General features: G+C 42.9%; 1 protein-coding gene across 1 annotated transcript in view; it reads left to right on the top strand.

The window, feature by feature from the left end:
- Positions 1 to 20,860, top strand: part of grk3 (G protein-coupled receptor kinase 3) — a 99,082-nt gene that overhangs the window by 6,729 nt on the left and 71,493 nt on the right. The window contains exon 2 of the mRNA XM_049603773.1: positions 13,275 to 13,351. Coding sequence (XP_049459730.1) covers positions 13,275 to 13,351 — 77 coding nt within the window. The remainder of the gene's footprint in view (positions 1 to 13,274; positions 13,352 to 20,860) is intronic.

Below are 20,860 nucleotides of genomic sequence, written 5' to 3'. Positions count from 1 at the left end.
GTTTCCACAGCAGCACTGCAAGGTTGAGACGGCGTTACAAGCGGTAACCGAACGAATGGCGCTGCTAGCTAGCTCCCACCTAACCTGGCTGGTGCTGGTGCAGAGCACGGCTAACTAACCAGTGAGGACCGAAGGTTAGGGAAGGAGCCACTATGTTTGCACGAGTTTTGTCTCCCACCAGTACCAGGCGATTCGGCAGCGGAGTAAGAGTTCACGTCCCTAATTTTAATCATGTATTGCCAGTATGAATGTCACCAGCCAAACATACAAACTGAAGATCTCTACTTGGTAGGATTAACAGTAGCCACTCAAAAAGCTACGTTTATTAAGTCTATAAATCTGTATTAAATTCTGCTGTCGAGGTGCTTCTAAAAATGAAACGGAGACCCAGGTGACAGCAGATTCAGGCTGTGTGTCATCATCTTGTTCCCCAAACTTCAGTCCATGCTAAATGAGATTGCTGCCCCTCATTAGATGCTCAGTCAACAATCCAGGTTGTGAAACACTGACGCTTGAAGTTAATCCAAGGATTGGTAGCCATGAGCCAGCGAGATGTTGACAACACCAAAGACAACAGCGGGCCGTGTGATGATTAGCACATGATCAAGCACAAAGTAGGAGGTAGCGTTGAGCTGAAATTAATACCTGCACAGTGCACACACAGTCCTTCTCAACCGCATCGTGCAGAGGAGTTTCTATGTGAACACACGCGAGCACGCTGCCTTTCTGAAGTGATTTTATGTTAGATATGAGCTTTGTTATTTATTGCCCACTATTACACAGGAGCTGCAGAGATAAAAGCCTCAGCTAATGGACTTGTAAAAGCACTGTTACACTGAGTAAATCAGCCTGCAAAGCAAGACTCACATAATATGAAAATTTACTTAAAACATGTCAGTTAGGTCATTATTATCACAGTAATGTGTCCAATCTAACTGGATGAAATGGTCACATTATGGTTTTTTTTCCTGTGCAGCCTTATCACACATAATGTTATCACGCCCGAGTGCTTCAGATGATTTACTTTAATTTGGAGTGTAAAAGATATGAGAATAATGTGGCTAATACAGGAGAGGAGTGAGAGGGGAAAGGGGGTGTATGGATCTGTAGGACCAGTTTTTGATAAAGATTTTGGATTGAACTGACAAACTTTTACGATGCATGCATGATTTTAGCAGTTGTGCATGTGTGAAGCTTTCAGCTGCATGCTTGTGGGGGGCAGTTAAATGTTTCACTTTGGAGATAGCGTGGTGCTGCCACATTCTCGGCGGGCCAAGGCTGTGTCCTCTGGCAGAGAGGTGAGATTTTGACAGCAACACTGGAGGCAGTTGAGATGAGAGGCGTGGGGGAGGGCCATCGGACGACGCGCCGTTATCGAGAAATCCATATAGAGAGTCGAGACATGACGAAGTTATCCAGGAGGTGGAGACACGGGTGAAAACAGAGACTCAGGCGGAGCCAAGATCCCACCACCTTAAAGCATAAAGCGTCCTGACAGTTGCTACCTTAAAATCAAGAGTAGGATCAATACTGTAAGCTGGTTTCTCATTTTTAGATGTATCAGCCGTGGTCAGTAGGTCTTTGACGGTGCACAGGAGTCACAGCTTGGTTCATATCATGCATCTTTAATGCAGCGTCTCGGTCGCCATGGTGTTTCTTTGTTTTTCCGGGAGTTACTGCACTGCTGCTAGTGGTGCATGCGCAGAACGCCGAGTTCAACTCCAGTCGGATACATGCAGCAATAGTTCGATTTTCAATTGAATTATCTAGGTGCGTTAGTTGAGCTACGCACAGTCCGGTTTCAGTCTGACTAAGCCAATAATTCGATTTTCTCAAGCTGCATGTAAACGTACTGAGTGTGTGACTTGCACACCAATCCGCTTGTTGTACTAATCTCAGCAAATGTTGCTAAAAGTGTACAGCTAAAAGTTTGTGAGCGAAGCTTGCACTTGTGAACTTTGGTTCCATATTACGTGCAGCAGTCCACATGCATGCAGCTGCGTGCACCAGACAGTGAACCCCGTATTGTGACTGTTCGGTAGGAATACACAAACTCTTAACAGCCCTATCAGTCAGTAACGTTAGCCTTAAGTTAGTCAGACTAACCATGAAACTGTTGGCTGTTACCTGGTGAACATGCACTGTAAGCTGGTGTTAGTACGCTTGGCCAAGGCTCAGAGAAAAACACCATTCTTTATCGTTTAAATTTTGAAAGTTAGCAAAAAGATTGTGCCTTTTTTGCTGCGATTAGTTCAGTTTCCAACCCTGTTTTCTCTGGCTTGATAACAGAGCGCTTGCAGATGATAAACAACAGTCGCAACCCTCAGATATACTTTTAAGCACTTTACACTGCTTTAACAACGCCATAATCAGGATATCTGGAAAACTATAACATTAGCTAGCATTATCTGTTGTGTTCAGAGCCAAAGTGGAGAGCTGTCAACAGCATCCATTTAGATGATATCTGATCGCTTAATTGTTGGATGTGACTTACCAGAAGTATTATTTCCATAAGTAAAAAGCACCATGGCATACATAGAGGATACATTTTTCTGGTTTTCTGGGTAATGATGAAGTTTAAAGTGTCAGTGTTTCAGTTGAGTCCTGGTAAAAACAACTTGTGAGCACCCTGTTTTTCATCCAAATGATTTACAATTGTAATCTCTTCAGTGTAGTTGAAAACAAAATTAGTGCCGTTTCGATTCTCGTAACATTTTAATATCATTTTGTGGTGCTCATGGGGTGTTGAGTTTTCACAGGACTCCTGGATGTAGCGGTGAGTCATTGGAAAAGCACCAATGGGCCCATTTGACTCCTTCAAGACAATTCCGCCTCAAACACTCAAAGCAACGGTACAAATATCATTTTCCAAAGAGCACACTCACACTTGAGTCATCACTGTTGTCTGTCACCTCCTGTACATGCTTGGTGTCTTCTGTCTCAGCTGATTTGTCAGTATTTCAGAGGCTTGTTTCTGATGATTTTTGCAGAACTTGCAACAATTATTATGATTGCTGATTAGGAAATGGAAAGCAGTGTTGAGGTTATCAGGAGTTTAGCTCATCCTCAGATCAGCTACACATGCTTTGTTGGAAAAGGACATCAGATTAGCACAGTGGTGGCAACTTTTGAGTCCTTCTATAAATATATCTTTAATATACTGTATTAGAGATGCAATGATTGATCGGCTAGTGACCGGAACTGGCTGATTTTCAGCTTTATCAGCCTTGAGCAGTGAACGCCCCCAGTCAGTCTCAGCTGATCCTGTTTTGATCAAATTTACCTAGACGTATCACACGGTGGTTCACGTTCTCCTTCCCACATCGTCCGATATGAAGCTTCGTCATACCCCCTCATTAGCAACTTATTGGACCCTTTTTAGTGACTATTTCTAAAAAGCAAATAGCGACATATTTAGCGTCTTATTTGGACCATCGTGGAAGAAGTTGTAATTTAATACCATGCATGCTGCTCATGGTTTGAAATCTAATGTGTCAAGCTAAGTAGCAGACTGGGGTACACCACCCAAATCTGTATTAATCATGGAGTTCATAAGTGTAGCATAGCAAAGCTAATGCTAACCATTTTATTGAAGTGGACAGAAGATGCTAAAACACAAAGCTTCTTAGTCTGGGAGGTGTAACTAAAAAAACACAAACAAAAGTGGTCTGCCCGAGTCTGGTAGTTAGCCGAGTAGTCAATTAGCTAATGCTAATCCTTTCTGTATAAGAAGTTGTTAAATGCTAAAGCGATTAGCGCCATATTGCAGGAGGTATAGTTGAGTAAAAACTAGGGCTGACCCAAAAAATGCGAAGCTTTGTTCGATGGCACGGGATTCGATTGTGGGAGCGAAAAAAAATTTGGCGCTTTTTTTCACGTTTTTTGGGGGGGAGGCCTTAAATGCAACACTAACCCCCGTCAACGAGCCACGAGCGCACTCAGAGCACTCAGAGCCACTCTGAGTCTGGTGTCAGAGACACCTCTGATGCTCTGAGTTGGGCATCTGTTTGATTGTGCTGCAGTGTGCACCGAGGGTTTTAATTTAAAGTGCTCACAGACTCGGGCGCACTATAAGCGGGGCGGACTCTGTGAGGAATGTCCGCAGTCATTCTGGCTTCCACAGTTGAGCGCACTTCTGCGTTGTAGTTTCCTGTAAAAATGTCCGTGAAACACTACATTACCCCCAATTCTTGCACGTTTCTGTCATGGCAATGTGAAAAATACATGCCGAGCAGTCTTTTGAGTGACACTCAGGGTATCCGCGGATCCTTGAAAAGTCTTAAAAAGTCTTAAATTTTACTTACTGAAACCTGCAGATACCCTGGACACTGGTGCACGGAGCGGAGTCCGCTCGGTCGTAAAATCTGAGCTTTTAGTCCGTGCGGACCATCGTCGTCGAATGCTTCGAATTATATTCATTCTGAGCTCCAAAGCTTCGAATGTCCTAATATGGAGTCGAAGGTTGGCCCTAGTAAAAACCCAGATTTGGGTGGTTGAACTTGGTTATCTGTTTGTCTAGTCAGCAAAGGTATGGATAAGAGTCACAAATTTTCTTCAGATTGAACTCGACAAAATCAAAAAAGACTTTCAACCTGACTTGGCCCTTAACACCAGTGATTCTTGACTTCACTTGCACTCTGGACTTGCCCGTCTTCACTTGGGACTTGAGCGCAAAGACGCAAGGCTTACTTGTGACTTGCAAAACAATGACTTGGTCCCACCACTGCTGGTTAGCTTTCTAACCAAGTAGGGTCCATTTGATAGATTTGGTAGTTTACTCTGTGGCAGGAAAACGCCTCGACGCTAGTGTTTGAAAGAAAAATGAAAGAGCAAGTCAAGCCTGATGTGATCACACCCCAACAATCCCGAGGACTGAGCAGCCAAAAGAGCGGTTTCTCAACCAGGTTTTCTATTATTATAAACATTTATTGTCACTCAGATTTTTGTGGACCCTTAATGAGACACTCATCTTTATTATTTTCTAGTGGCTGTAAAGAAAATTTACAAAAATGTTTGTGTATGCTGTCAATTTGAAGAAAGAAAATTGGCCAAAATTGGAATTGGCAGGTCAGACTTTGAAGAACAAAATTAGAAATGGGAATTAGCCAAGAAAACTGTGACCGAATGTATATAACCTGTTTCAGAGCAGACATCTCAAACAAGTGTTGCACTTTGGAGGTTTTCTCAGATAAGCATTTCTTTTTGAGGTTTCTGTCGAGGCAGTGAATTAGGACAGCCAGTGATTATTTTTATAATTGCATTATAAAGTTCAGATGGAGGATAAATGCGGACAGTGCCATTGTGTTAAAATCACACGAGGTGCTACATCCACAAACTAACATTGCTACCACGACTGCTGTTTTCAGCCAACACTGCCATATTTTTCTTTTGTTTTTTAGCTCTTGAGGACAAAACATTGGAGTGAATCAGATTTTATATAAAGGTTTCAAAACTGAAACCAATCCCAAATCATTTTAGTGCCTCAGTGAGTTAATAGGAAGTGATGGCCTGTGTGAAAATTGCCCAATTTGTCTTAGGCGGCTCCATTCACACCCCCGAACCCAACAGTTGTTGCAGTCAGACTCTGAGCAGTAGCTGGAAAAACAGGTTTCAGAGTTTAACAAGTTTTCCAGGTAAAGAGAGTAATTGCATGTCTAGAGGCTTGAATAAGCTCACGCAAGTGCTCAGGTCATGTTTGTGTTGATACAGCGCCGCTTATTGTTTCGGTCACTGTGAGAAATACACAGAGCTTGGAAGTCTATAAAGTAAAGATTAAAGATCAGACTGAAATGAATTTGAACAGGTCACAGCCTTGGCACTGTGTGGTTTGTTATCAACGCAGTTCAATTACATGCCCACAGACCCAGCTGTAGAAATGACAGTGACACCCTGTTAATATGTTAAATATTTACACTTCTGCATACTTCCTGCAGCGTTAAATAGTCACTAAGACAATGTTGTTACAGTGTCGGTGTGGAGATCAGCAGCTAATGAGAGTCACTCACTGCTGCTGTGACGCTGGAAACTTTTAATTGTGAAAGAAAGATGCAAAACATGAGAGAAACGAGAATCTGTCACACTGCATGCACTCTGACCCTTACTCAAGAGATCTCAGCTGTGTGGTTCACACACATAAAAATCTATACGTGGGTTTTGAAACCTTCTCCACCCACCAGGAGCTCAGCATTGTGAAAGGGACAGTTCTAGGGTAAGGTACCGTTCGCAGTTCAATTGATGACGGTACCAACTAGATAGCAAAGCAGCCAATACATCATTTTAAAACACAGTCACAAACAGCAGTGATACTTGGCTTAAAACAAATAGAAAAGGAAACAGACCAGAAAGACCGAAACTATAAGCGCTGTAGTGATAGTTTTGGCTTGCTGAGAAGCTGATGGAGCTCCGGGGCTGGTTTCGGGGCATGTTGCGGCTCCATTCTGAAGCTGGCGATCTCACCTAGGCGCACTCTAAAAGTGCAGACACACCAAACCGACATCAACGGCAAAAACCAACTGTTAGGTCGTCTACGTCGCCTCACGTCGCCCTGTGTCAGTTGCAAGTGACACGTACGTTCTGCACCTGTGTGAGAGAGAGAGAGCGGAGTGAGAGAGTGGTACATCCTGACAGCCGATGGGGTTTCCTATCTGTGCAGCCGAGCCCCACAGCACCCCCGCGGACTATTACATCCAGACAGTCCCAGCGTTTCCTCCGCAAGTTCAGCTGCCCATTAAACCGGCTGCTTCTTCCCACTTTAACCTGAATAACAAACCAGGGCTTGGTGCTCCGGTTGGATCCATACGGAGAGCTGGGGCTGGCTGGGAAGCTAGCGGAGGCTAACTGTCTGTGCTTCCCTCCGGTCATGCTGTGGCTAATGCTCCGCTAGCCGCTCCCAGCTAGCTCCGGTTTGTTATTCAGGTTAAAGTGTGAAGAAGCAGCGGGTCTGTGGGGCAGCTGAGTGAAGTGGAGCCTGAGGAGGAAGCACCGGTTAGCCCCGGTTTCACTACAAGCAGATTCACTCGCTACAGGGGCCAGAAAATAAAACCTGAACAGCCAATCAGAGTGATCTCTCTCACTGATAAGCTCCGCCGCCGATTCAACATGCTCAATCGGCCGAAAAGCCACCGACGCCGAAGTTCCGATGGTGTGAGACACACCGCAAAAACTAGGCCGACAGACGCTCACAGACGGCCCGACTTTGGTCGACGGCTGACCGTCTGCTTGGTGTGTCAGGGTCTTTAGTTACCCAAATTTGGCACTGATTGCTTCAACCCAGCAGTAGTGTATTGGAGGGTATACACAGGGGTATGGGGTATCTTGACAGCACAAGATATAAACATTAACAGCGTCCTTGTTGGCTGAGCTGTAACGTTAGCTAGCTCAGTGGTGTTAGACGAGCTAACAGTAGATGCTAGCTTCCTTTTGCGTGGTGATGCTGCTAGCGGATGTAGTTCGGTGCAATTTACTACTTGGGTTTGCCGCACCTCAGTCTTCATTCTTGCTTAATGTAGACCTGTTGTCCTCGTTTGTGGATGCTTTTATGTGCCATATAGTGGTAGCAAAACCACAGTAAATTAATGTTGCAGCTGATCACAGTGGAGCTCATTTTAATTACTGTATATACTGCTGGGTGGCTTGTGAAATTCCCCTCAGGGAGCAATTAAGTCTCATCATGACCTATAAGAACACGTAACAATGAATTAGTCGATTATATTTGTATTTTTAATCTGAATCTGTAAAGTAGCTTATCATACAGTACGATTTATTTTTAAGTACAAAGTAGCAGAAAATGGAAGTACTTTCGTAAAGTATAAGAACCTCAAATTGCACTTAGGTTCGTGTACTTACTTCACAAATCATCACTTTTAGTCCAGGCCTAAATTCAAAATTTTAAATGTCTGAACATGTGTTTGAATGTAGACTGAGCAGCTGTGTTAATGAAATAAATGAACCGTTTCAGACAGATTCAGGTATTTAAAAAGACATGTAATTAGGTCAGATGACATTGGAAGGGTGTCCCACCATCAGTGCACTGCTTTGTCATCACAGCAGTAGCTTTTGGGGGTTTAAAAAAAGGTCACCTCGGAACAGTAGCACTGGAGCTTTTGGCTGATTGTAATCGTGGTCATGTTGTTGGCGAGGTGAGCGCGCTCCCATCTAACTGTGCTAACAGCGGGCCCATGCTGAAGCAGATGTAATGGAGGCAGAGTTATGTAACGACAGCCAAAAGGAAGGTGCAGTGCATGCTCTCATGGACCTCGTCTGTATCCAACTATGCAGGAAACGTATAGCGGGTACTCATGTCGGGTCATAAGCACAGAACTCCTCGCGTCTTGCTCAAGGATACTTCAGCATGCCTTTCTGTCTCCTGACCTCACTGACACTCCCACCTGACTCACAAATTTGCCACTATGTTGCTCTGGTGTCCTCATGTTTACCTCCTGTCCACACAGGACTAAAGTTCAGCCGTGTTTTTTTCGTTGCCCATCAGTTTTTAAGTTGATACAGCTGTGGTCTTACGTTACGGCTTGTGTTTCACTCTCACTGAGCACTCTCAATCTCTTTTCAAATTATCACTTTAAATGAGAGTCAGGTTTGTAACCACTGTTCTATGAATTGATGGCATGTAACACCTGGATTTACACCATCTGTGGCGGTCAGGAACAATGAAATGGAGCTCTGCACAGTGCCCAGAGTTTATTTCTATTTTTATATCTAGTTAGAGGATGTTGCCCATATCAGAGTGTGCTTAAGCTCAAAGAACATAAGGAAGTATGGACAGTGGGCTTTGGCTTGTAGAATGGTAAACAATAGTTTTCTAATGAGTAAACCTTCAATTGATTCCCTCAGCTAATGTGCATCCATGTCCCCATTTAAGTTTTATTTGTGGATAATAAAGATAAGTAGTTTCTCCTGCCAATTTTTTACTTAATGTCTAAGTTTACGAGATGTTTATGCAGCATATTTTCCAGCAAGTTGGTATCTTGTGGGAGCCTTTAACTACCCGATATGAGTAGCCTATCAAGAAGCATTCCCGTTTTACTTTGTAGTTTTTAATATCAGTTGAGCACCGTTTTTTCCTGTGATTGTAGAGAGTTGTTAGTTCGACTTAAGGTTGAGGTAACGTTGATGTCTTTTGTTTTCTGCTCCTTTAAAACCACACACGCACACGATAGTTTATTAGTAATAGTGCCTCTGCATCTAAAGCCCTTTTTACACAGAGATCACGCTATATTGCCGCTAAAAAGTCCTGTCTTTACACCGCCTCTGTATTTTTACACGGAACCAAACAAAGGCGTTATCGTGCCACTTCAGTGTGTGATTTTACACAGCATCCCGACATCAAGGACGCAAAAGAGGCATGGCGGGCGTGACGTTTAAAAGTGGTACTTTGCCGATTTTCAACCAGCTTTGTGTCAAAACAATGTGGGTATTATGTGTAAATGAACCGTGGTAAACCTCCATCACCTAACTAGTGTCTCGATATCCTTCCTCGCCTGCCAAAGAAACTATCGCTGGCTCTCTGGCTGCTGCGGGAACCACAGGCTGTGCTTTTGCATTTTCATATTGCCTGCCACCCATGTCTCCACTGCGGACATGATACAGTATGATACTATACTATACAAGTATTTGTGTCTTCCTACTGCATAGACGTCTTAGTTTTATTAAAAGGCCATCTTTCCATTGGTGAAATACCCCTTTAACACAACAGCGTCGACCTTGTGCAGCACTTTCTAAACAATAACAGTTGCACAACATGGCGTTAAGAGTCATGTACTGTCCCCGATATATGGCGGCTGATCTCGTCCTGTGCTTGGAGGGGACATTTTCGGTTGCTTTCTCATCTTTGAGTTAGCTGCTAACTGCTGCTAGCTGCTTTTTAAGTCTCCCGGCAGTGGGTTGCACACATAACACGTCATCAAACGTCACATGTGTGGCTAACCCATTTTCACGGACATCAGTTCCGCCCTGTCACTTCGTCCACTGCCAGTTTGAGGCGAGATGTCTCTGTCCCCCATTCCACAGTCATGCCTTTTATGCCTCAAAGCGAGGCAGAATAACAACACAACGTTCCCAGTTTGAACAGGCAGTATAAAAGAGGCTGAGTGAAGCTTGAATGATGACACATGAGCATATTTAATCGGCCATTACTCTGTGCACTTTGATTTTATTGTTTCATCTTTTACTAATTCTCTAAATTGTAAATGAATACTAACATCTGTGCGTCATGCATACACTTACAAGAGCCCTTCACTGATATATTTCCACCATCATCGTGGCAGTCCCTCTGTAGATAGTACTGCCTTATTTACCACAATGTTGCCAGCGGTCATAGTGTCAGTCATTGTCACAGCAGGAGCCTCTTTGTTTCCTGCTCTGCTGCGGTCATCTGCTCCCGTAAGCTAATGTTGATGTAGGTTCTCTTTGTTATAAAGCTCTGTGTGTTATTGAGAGTCACTGGGATGTTGTTTTTTTAAAAGACGTGTTGCTGTTGAGGTTTTAAAATGTTTTTCAACGCTTGGACAGAACATACTGACGAGATATGAATAGTGTTGAAATGAGAACATTTACGGTTGAGCTGACATTATAAAAAAAAATAACCCATGTGTTGTATGATTTATTTTTTTATGCACCTGTGTTTTCATGAGCCACAGCTGTCTGCACGCCGTCTGGCTGTCTGTAGGTTCACTGATCTCTAAACTAACCTCACCAACCATACACGCCGAATCGGGAACGTTTCTCCCCCGTATGTGTTTTTAAACCTAAATATACGACACGTCTTTTACAGTAAATGTAAGCAGCTGTCTTAATGCTGCGTCCAAAGTTGTGTTGTGGTTTCATACAAATAATCCAGAGTCAGCTGCTAATGATTCAGTGGTGCACACAAACAGGCCTTCTCTGAAAGGGGAAGTGTTTACTTCCTAGGTTCTTGTTCCTGTAGCTGCAGTTGAAATGTTATATCCACTGCTCATTCCCACTCTCCCATTAAAAGTTGCCTGCACATAACAAACTGGGACTGCTGGTCTGCTGGGGTCCCTGGTGATGATATTTAGGTCGCAAGTAGTCCCAGTTTTAGCTTTAAGTTATAGTTGCATTGCAGTGTAGCTATATTGCAGTGCGTCAATGTTTTTATTAAATGAAGAAGATATATAACCAACAATAACGTCATTGTCTTTCAAAGGAGGAAGAAGGTAAATTTAGCTCCACTGCTGTGGAGTAACAGTCACACGTTGTTTTGCTCACCTGCCACTAGAAAACTATTCATGCAACAATAACAGTTCATATATGGCGACATGGGTAATGGCACAGTTATGTGCATTTTGAATAAATACATAAATGTAAATATTTAAAGAGCTATTTGGGAAAATACAGACGCTTTGGGTTCACATCACCTCCTACATTTTTAATACTTCGCAGGGTTGCAAAATCTTTTATTGTCAACACTGTGTGTACTTGTGTAATAAACACATTGCGAAAGACTGCGATATTATGCTCAGGGCCCTGACACACTGAGCTTGCAGTCGGCTTTTGGCCGGTGTTGGGCGTAAAATTATATTTGAAGCCACTGATCTCTTTAGCAGAAGCAGTATGCAACTGATTGTGTTATTGTTGGCTAACACAGCGTAAATATAATTTGTTCTTTTGACATATGATGTCAGTCATGTGTGTCTGGGCCACGAATGTATCAAGAGACCTGGATACAGCATTGGTGGCAGGGCTACGTTCATTCCTATGAAAGTTGCTCAGTGGCACATGAGGCCAAAATTGCCACGGTATTAAATTTCTCAGATTATCAGCACTGCTTCTGCATCATTAGGCCCATAGAGCAGGTGCACTAGAGACTTCCAGTTTAGCACTCCACTAATTTAAACAAAATAATTTAATGTTGTGGCTCTTTCCGAACGTTATCGGACTGAATGGATAAAATCTTGATAGTGGAATGAGTTGGGGATTGTGACGCTCAAAAAGATGTATCCGCTGATATATAGATGTCTTTTTCCCAATAAAAGTCTATGAGAAAAAATCTTTTGGGGCCAAGTGACATCACACAACAGACCAGAAATTGCAGTACCACTGTTTGGCCACTATGAAAACTGGCTTCAGCGCCTGGCACAGTTCCTGGGGCCTGGTCTGGGCCCTCTGGGATTTTTTGAGTTATCGGGAAACAATAGGGTGCGCCCCCGATGCATCAGTAGTGAGTTTATTGTGTTCCTGGGAAGATCTCTGTTCATCCCAAACACTTTTTCTTTCATCCCCAGGATGCCGTTAGCCATCAAGCTCTGCTTTTTGCTTGGGCAAAACTGATGTGACACAACAGCAAAACATCAGCAAATGCCAATGATGAATGTCGTTTTATTTGCTGATAGAGCAATGCCAGTCAACAAGGCGAACATCTGCTGTTACTAATGTGCGGCCTACCAATCGGTGCATCCTTTGTGGCAAACTAAACTATTGGAAGTATGTATATAAAGTCACTGAAATGTGTCAAATATAACAGAAACGTTATGGAAAAGTTTTGAAAATGTGTTAAATGTGTAGGAACCCTCTGTTCAACGTTATCTCATGGTGCGTAATTTCCTTATACATTGCAGCCCTATGCAGAAGTGTTCCCCAGTATGGCTCAAGGTCAGCTAGTAGAAAATCATCCAAAAATCACACCAATCAGCATGAGCGCTCTCTGCAGTCACACACGTTTTGTTGAGGAAAAGCTTCTGCAGTCTTTAACACTTTCTTTGGACTTGATCCTGGAAACAAAAGGTTATTTATGATTGTGTTGTTTTTCTGCTGCTGGAACAGAAAACAACAGAACCTCGCCATGGGAGCCAACACTATCAAAATGTAAACACTGCAGAAATTATGACCTCCTCACAAGGAGCCAGGGCTTCTCCTCACACATGCCCAGTGTGTGCCATGCGGAGGTGTTTGTAGGTAAAGCCTGGCCACTTGTCCCTGGTGTACGCAGGGCGCTGGTGTGGTGTTAATGGGCCCGTGGAGGGGGTGCTAATTGATTCATTCTCCCAGCTCTCATTCTCATTAACACCCGTTCCCAGAGTAGCGTGTAACTCTCCAGGTTCCCCCGCTGCCTCCCATGTGTCCCTCTTCCCTCCCTGCAGTTTGACTGTGTCTGGGGACAGGTGGCAGGGAGAGTCCCAAACTGAGGCTGGGATCGCACAAGAGAGGTGGAGGTGGAGGAGGACAGGACTGACGATGTCCTGGATCAGATTATTGTCCATTAATGATGGTGTATATTAATCCCCTTCTCCTTGTCTTCACAGCATTCGCAGTGTGATGCAGAAGTACCTCGAGGAGAGAGACGAACTGACATTTGACAAAATTTTCAACCAGAAAATTGGTGAGTCTCAACATTTTTTTTTTTTTTTTAAATTACATTAAAGAACACTCTGCTGCAAACGTCCTAATAGGATCAGCAGTATTCAGTGGCATTCCTCTCAAGGAGGGAGGAGATCGCTCATCCACACACAGTTAAATAAACGATTGTTGAAATCTGTTTTATTTTAATGGGATCACGTTCACACAACCATTGCATATTACTCCTGTGAGCTGCTGAAGACGTGCTCTCAATTCATACGCAGACAACACAATAACTCAAGGCTCACTGGCTTCACCTCAGAGTTAATAGCCACATCTCCAGCTGGTCAGAGTTTTGCTTCACCTTTATTTAACCAGATACTGAATATTATGTAACAATAAATGTCACTTAACCAGTGAAATATCTCAACATCTTTTGTACGGACATTCATGTTCCCCAGAGGATGAATCCAAACAACTTTGATGATCCTCTGACGCTCCAGCATGAAGTTCACATTTATGCCTTTGAGTGAAAAATCTCAAAAACTATCGGATGAGTTGCCATGAAATTTGGTTTACACGTTTATGTTCCACTCAGTTATAGCTTTGGCAAGTATTTTTTCATCTAGCGCTATCATCAGGTCAACATTTTAATGTGTCCAATACTTTGGGTTATGACCAAACACCTGCAGGACTATTGTTTTTTTTTTTTTTTTGCTTATTAGCAAATATTAGCTATGCACACTGAACCAAGATGGTAAACAAGGTGTATGCTAACCTGTTAACAGCTGCATGTTCACATTCTGGCATTTTGGCATTTAGTGCACAGCTTCACAGAACTGCTAGCATGACAGTAGTCATTTCATTCAGGTAGCTTCTCATGTTTAGCTGACACCGACTGTTTTTTTGCACATGCACAATTATTGCCAAGAGCAGATTATATCAGCTGTAGCTAATTTGCATTAATGCCATAAATTGCTTGCCAGAAGGCCAAAAGGGCTGGTTATCATGAAAACAAATTATGTCACCACGAAGTTCGTCAAGCCTTATATTTTGGGACATGCTGTTTATTCACCATTGCCTTTGGAAGCAGAGACAATGAGACCCACCTTCACCTGTAAGCAACATCAGAAATGTTTCAACGTGTGATCCATAGTATGGCTGTATGACACTTGACTGACACGCACACGAATATAAAACACATAACTATCGTTGCGTTCAAGCCTAGTCTCCATGCTAGTCTGGCGTTTATGATCAAGGAGACCCTTGAGAATGCTGCCAACCCTGTTGTGGTCTGATCCGTCCGGGGAGGAACAGAAACGCTGGTCTTTATCTCCGCTGTATTTTCTGTAACTAAGCAACTAACTGCTGAGTAGATAATTTGCTTCCTGTTTACATCCGCCCACTGTACGTGAATGATCATGTGATGTGCTGTTTCAGGCGTGTTGGTATGGACGGAGATTATTTCTTTAATGCTGCTAAAAGGCTCGCGTGTACGGAGATTATTTTTGTTTCAACGTTGTAGTGTGGATGTGGCCTCAGGCTTTCTTATGTTGCGTTCACACTGGGCACGGAGAAAACAATCCGTGTGAGTGAATTACATGTAAAGTCAATGTAAAGACACGAGTAGACGCATTCCCGCCGAGCAACACGATGGATGTGAATTAAGCGAGTAGCATGATTTCGCGTCAAATGCTTATTAATGAGAGTTGAAAATTCTGAACTTCAACGACCAATATGCTGCCTAGGACGGACCGGCAGAAGTTAATTTACCGAATCAGTGAATTCACAAGCGAGTCAACACAAAAGTTTCTAATGTTTAAACTTGTGTGGGTAACGTGACATGAAAATTTGCATCACGTTTGTTGTGAACACATCATTAGGATAAAGTAGTTCATGAATTGCTGAAGAGATGTGTGCATGCTTGGTTTTCTATCTCGTATTAAGTCCAAATTGATGCTTTGATAACATGCACATTATTTTCTTTTGATGTTGCCTCCATGTTGGATTTGCAATTATCTTACATCTCATACACCTCACAGTTTACATAATGAACTATCATGTCAAGAAGACAAATTATTTACACAAAGTATTTTACATTTAGTAGAGAAATGAGCCATCGTCATTTATAGAAACATAGTTGGTCTCTGTATCGTTGAGGTACCTGTATCGAATTCAAGGTACTGGTATGGGACCCAGCTCTTGCTGTTGTCTGGTTAATTTGCTTTCTGTTAACTATTTGCTCCTTTCCAGTTTTTGGGGCTTGTGTTTTTGGTTCTTCCCTTCAGTATTTAGATCAAGCAGCTTGTGAAAATAAAGTGTGCAAATTAAGTCAGGAACAGCTCATGTTTTGGATACTTTTAATCCACATTTCATGTCTTCTGATGTTCATCTTGTCTGCAATATGTGAACAGTCGTCTACATCGTGACATTCTCGCTTTGCAGTCCACATTATTTTTAACATGTTGAATCCAAATGATTTGGATTCAGATTAGATGAAATGCTGTGGAGCCACAGTGCAGTGTGGTTTCATTAATGCCAGTGCAGCTGCTATGTTGCACCGTGCAGGCACTAATGTGCACCTTGATCCACTAGATATTCCATCTGCAGCATTGATTGCTTGTGGTCGGAGGTGAGGTGTTAACGCTGTTATCGGTCTCGCTGGGGTTCTTCTATTACTGCTGCGTGTCCTCACATCTCTACCCACATACCCAGCTTTCCCCACATTTTTACAGCATGCTGCTTAAAGTAAACCCCTTAAATGTTAAGTATTTGTCTTCATTTTCCTTATTGCTCAGCCACAGAGCACCTGAGTTTAAACGCTCATATTCTGACACACTGAATGTCCCAGACCTGGATTTTTGAACATCAGTGTGGTGTCTGTTTCCTATAAATCTTTTTCTGTAGCGTGTATACAGATACCTGCGGTCACTTCTCCGTGCAGAGTTATTGGTTGTGACCGTGAGGCGGCTCTGTTTTTGTGTAGTGTCAGTGTTGTTGATGCAGTGGCTCAATACAGAGCGTCATGTTTCCTGCTTCCTCCTGCCCTCCAGTCGGTAGCGGTGCCTCTGCGCTGGCTCCTCCGAGTGTTTCCACTCTGAGCAGACGGGCTGTGTGCCAGTAGATGTGGCGTACTGGGGTACCAGGGGACCACAGCCGCCCTGCAGGCTTCTGCTAGGTTTACTTACTGTTCTAGGTCTCAGCCCCCTTGTGAGAAGAGACTGCGTTAATTCTCCCGGCCTCCTTCTCTTTGTCTTCAGCTCTCCTTCTGTCAGACTTGTTGCTGTCTTTATGATCAGTATCATCAGCTTGTACTTCCTCTCTTCTACTGTGTGTGTGTGCACATGCTTATTAGACACCAGTTTGAAACCCATGACACTCAACCTAACCCAACCACCAGACCACTAATCTAGAGAAGTCCATGGTAAATGTCCTGGTTAAAGCTCTTTCTAGTGAGTCTGTTCTCAGGCTGGATCATGTCAGGTTCCCATCACGTGTCACCACTGACCAGAATCAGTCTAGTCTACAAAATTTCAGACAACAGAAAAAATATTGTCATTACAGCTTCCAAGAGTCCCTCAGTAAGTTTTTGGGACATTTGCACAAGCCTGTGTGTAGGTTCATTTTGCTACCCTTTCAGTTTACAACACTGCACCACCCAGGTCTGTAGGGAGCTAGCAAGTGGTGTCAATCTAGCGAGTACTGCTAGTAATGCCTTCCCTATCCAACAGAATTGCTGTGTAAACATTGTGCCCATCCTCCGGTCTCTACCATGGACGTATCAAGGGACCTTGATACAGCGTTGGAGGCACGGCCCTGTTCATTGCTATCAAAGTTGCTCAGTGACGTGTGACACCAAAAACGTTTAACTGCAGCTTATAAAATAACCCGGATGGACGGCACTGACTCTGCATTATTGGCCCCATAGAGCACTAGAGACTTCTACCAATCGAGCCAGCTACTTCCGGTTTAGCACTCCGTTAATTTGAATGGTGATGAAATGATTCAACTGTGTTGCTCTTTTAGACTTTCAAAATGTTATCAGAGTCTCAGGGGTTGTAAATCCATTGGTTTCAAAGCCAGGCACAATTCTTGGGGGCCTGTTCACCGTGGTGAGTAAGCGGCTTAATTTTGAGCTGCAAACCCCCTTTAGAATTGTTACCTACTGCTAGCTCTGTTAGCATCATTAGCAGTGTAAGCTAAGGGGGGTTTGCCGCTAAAAATGTAGCTGCTTACTTAACATGAGTACTTGTTTGGACTTGTTCAACGTCTAAAGTACTCACCACAACATGTGAACATGACTCATATATTTTTTTTTACTATCAAAATGGGTAAAATTTTATTTTATTGTAGACCTGCGAGCAGTGTGTTGCATTGCTCAGCGCCGGTTTGCCCGGCTGTCACTTTCTTTCTTTTTTATCTTATCCTGAGACTGCTACTGCAGGAGTTCGAGCTCTGCACCAGAGAACTTTTTGCACAAGTACCCAAGTATTCTCTGATAATTAAATTTGAGTACTCCAATATCTGTTACTTAAAATGCCCACCCTTAGTTTCCACATAGTAATGCATCTAGCCAGCCATCTGTTAGCAAGATGTTTACATCACGAAACACTCAAATTTCATCACCTCTAAATGGATAGTGCGTTGAAATGCAGTGTTAAAGCTCACTGAGTCAATGGAGTCCAAACTGAAAGGAGAAGCCTCTTTTATTTCACTCAATTTTGTGCTTTTTTACCTAAAAATTAACCGGCTAGTTACTGGTTAAACACTGAAATTACTTGTTTTTTTGACGAAAAGTCCAAAACCCTCAAATATTTAATTTCGGATTATGTGAAAATCCTCAGATTTGTGAATCTGGAGCCGGAGAATGTTTGTCATGTTTGCTTGTACTGTTCCTAGTGGTTGATGTTTATTCTGCCCTGCTCTTCTCTCATCTCCCTGCTTATCACACTGATCTGTCTTACTGTCTTCCTCTGGGCCAGGGCCAGTCCCCTGGTTGTTACTGGTCATTAGTCCGGCTCTCAGGATTCATTAGCTAGTCTTCTAGAAAACACTTGATACCAGTCCAGCCAGTGTCCCTCTGGGACATTTGCATTCCATGTAATCAACAGGCAGTCGTCCTCTGCTTCATAAGACGTTGGTCTCCACTAGTGTGGACATCTTTGTTACAGTGTGCAACACACTTTGTTTTCTCTCATGAAACCAGGATATTTCATCATGTGTTGATTTTGCCTTGACCAATCAGCAGAGACTGTCATATGTGTCCCATCACTGTCACTGTCATTGTCAGGTGATGCAGAAGCTGCAGTAGTGATTGTAAGAGCAGTTAACTCGACGTTACAGGGTGTTGACTGAAGAAATATGCCGATTTAATAAGAATAAAATGTCCTTTTCTAATTCCACTTTAATTCTAATTAAATTGGAAAATACAATAACACAGTAAGAAATGTTAAAATCTGAAATATTCATCAAGATAATTAAGTCACAATAATAATAACAGTGGGAGTTAAGTTTTGATATCGTGTCTTGATGGTGTGACTCTCTTTTAGTGAGTGTGGAAAGATGCCGTCTCAAGCCTCCACCTTGCATCACTGCCCCTTCATGCTCGGTCCATTAACAGAACAACAGAGATCTGAGAGACCTGACAGTGGTGTATTAGACAGCACAGCTTTGGGAAATCTTGGCGAGGCTGAGAGCACCACAGAGATCCGCTGTGTTGTACACATTTGAATGGCAAATATGTGGCTTTGCATGTAACAAGAGATGGTTGTCTAACATCCTGTGACCAGAGGGGTGACCATGTAGCGGTTTCAGCAATACAGACAGTAACCACAAACACAAACATGTTGCTTTAGGATCACATTGCTGTCGAAACATCAACAAGCTTCCAGTGAGGAAAATGTTGTTGATACTGGTTTTATATTGACATCATTTTAGAGTCAAACAGTGGTGGAATATAAGTAAGTACATTTACTCAACTACTATAGTTATGTACAGTTTTGCGGTACTTGTACTTTACTTGTGTATTTTCATTTTATACTGCCTTTTTATTATTATTTTTATATTATTATGAATTAAGCAACATGACAGTACATAAAGTAATTCAAATTAGCTACACCCATTTTGAAATTGGCCATTCTGCAAAATGAGCACTTGTTCTTTAGGTACTTGAAGTATATTTTGATGCTATTAATTTTGTACTTTTACTTAAGTACGGTTTTTAATGCAGGACTTTGAAGGCCAAGAAACACCAAACCGACATCAAAGAACTGATGGCTGACTGTTGCGTTGCCTCACGTTGCCTGTGGCGCGCCCAAAATGTTGCACTTGAACACATCACAAAAACAACCAATGGCCAACTAGCACATATGTGCTATAGTTCTCCATACCAGTAGGCAGTGGTAGTCTGCCAGCCTTCCAGTTTCCCTTTTCGAATGACGAAAAGGGAAACCGGAAGGCCGGCAGGACAGATTCAAGAAGCTAGTTAGCCAGTTAGCAACACAACCCAAGGTTGAAAGAACACAGATTATTTACCATGCACTAGTAAGTAGTAACACAAACAGTTATGAACCGTATCGACTGAAGAGCTCAGTGGCTAACAACATAGTCTTACCTTATATAACAAGTTTGTTTCAATCTTGTGCCCTCTTGGTTTTACTGTTGTTTGCTTTCCTCACTTCCATTTCTCTTCTCGTGCGCTGAGCTGAATTGACCTATTGCTAAACCCCGCCCTGCCCCTTTGTGATGGTCCAGCAAGCTGACGGAGTAAGCATAGAGCCCACACTGTCACTAACTGCACTCCCTGAAGAAATATGATCATATTTTTGGAAAAATGAAGCATTGATTCCAGAGGGAAGCAGACAGAGGGGTCTACAGTCTGTGTTTGAAGGATATATCCAGGATGTCAAACTGACTCAGCAGCAACAACAGGTTAAAAAGACAAAGATAGTTAGAAGCTAAAGCCGAACGATAGGCTACAGATCACAGTGTAAACGTGAACCACCACATCACTGCTGATCGCCACACAAGGCAATGAATATAAAGGGAAACTTTGCTGATAGTGATGTCAAACAACATTCATCTGCACACACTGTGATGACACGCGGCAGGTTGAATATCAGCAAAGTTTCCCTGCTTCCCTTCACTGGTTCCTGTACAGCAGGGTCGCTCTTTTTTTCACTGTTATAATCATTACAAAGCAAAAGCAGCATGTGTATACATTCAGTAGGCTATATCTTCAGTAGCTAGCTAGCTAACCCTACACTTTTCAGGGTTTGATTTTGGTTTTGGAACAGGGAAGAAACGTATATCTTTTTCCAACCTCTCCAGGTAACGAGTATCATTAATACACAACGTGCCCCAGGCACAACATTTAGCTCCAAATCCACAAAACCAGCCTGAAAATGAAGGAATCTGAAACGACTGCTTTAGAGTCAATGGAGCACAACTGTGTTCTTGTCGGACCCTGGTCTGATGCCTATTCAACATGCTGAATTGGCCATGGAAAGCTGACAAGGGTGTGGGACATGCTGCAAAAATTAGGGTGACAGAC

This window comes from Epinephelus fuscoguttatus, linkage group LG18 (assembly GCF_011397635.1).
Source record: "Epinephelus fuscoguttatus linkage group LG18, E.fuscoguttatus.final_Chr_v1".
NCBI lineage: Eukaryota > Metazoa > Chordata > Actinopteri > Perciformes > Serranidae > Epinephelus > Epinephelus fuscoguttatus.
This window is presented reverse-complemented; position numbering and strand designations above follow the sequence as displayed.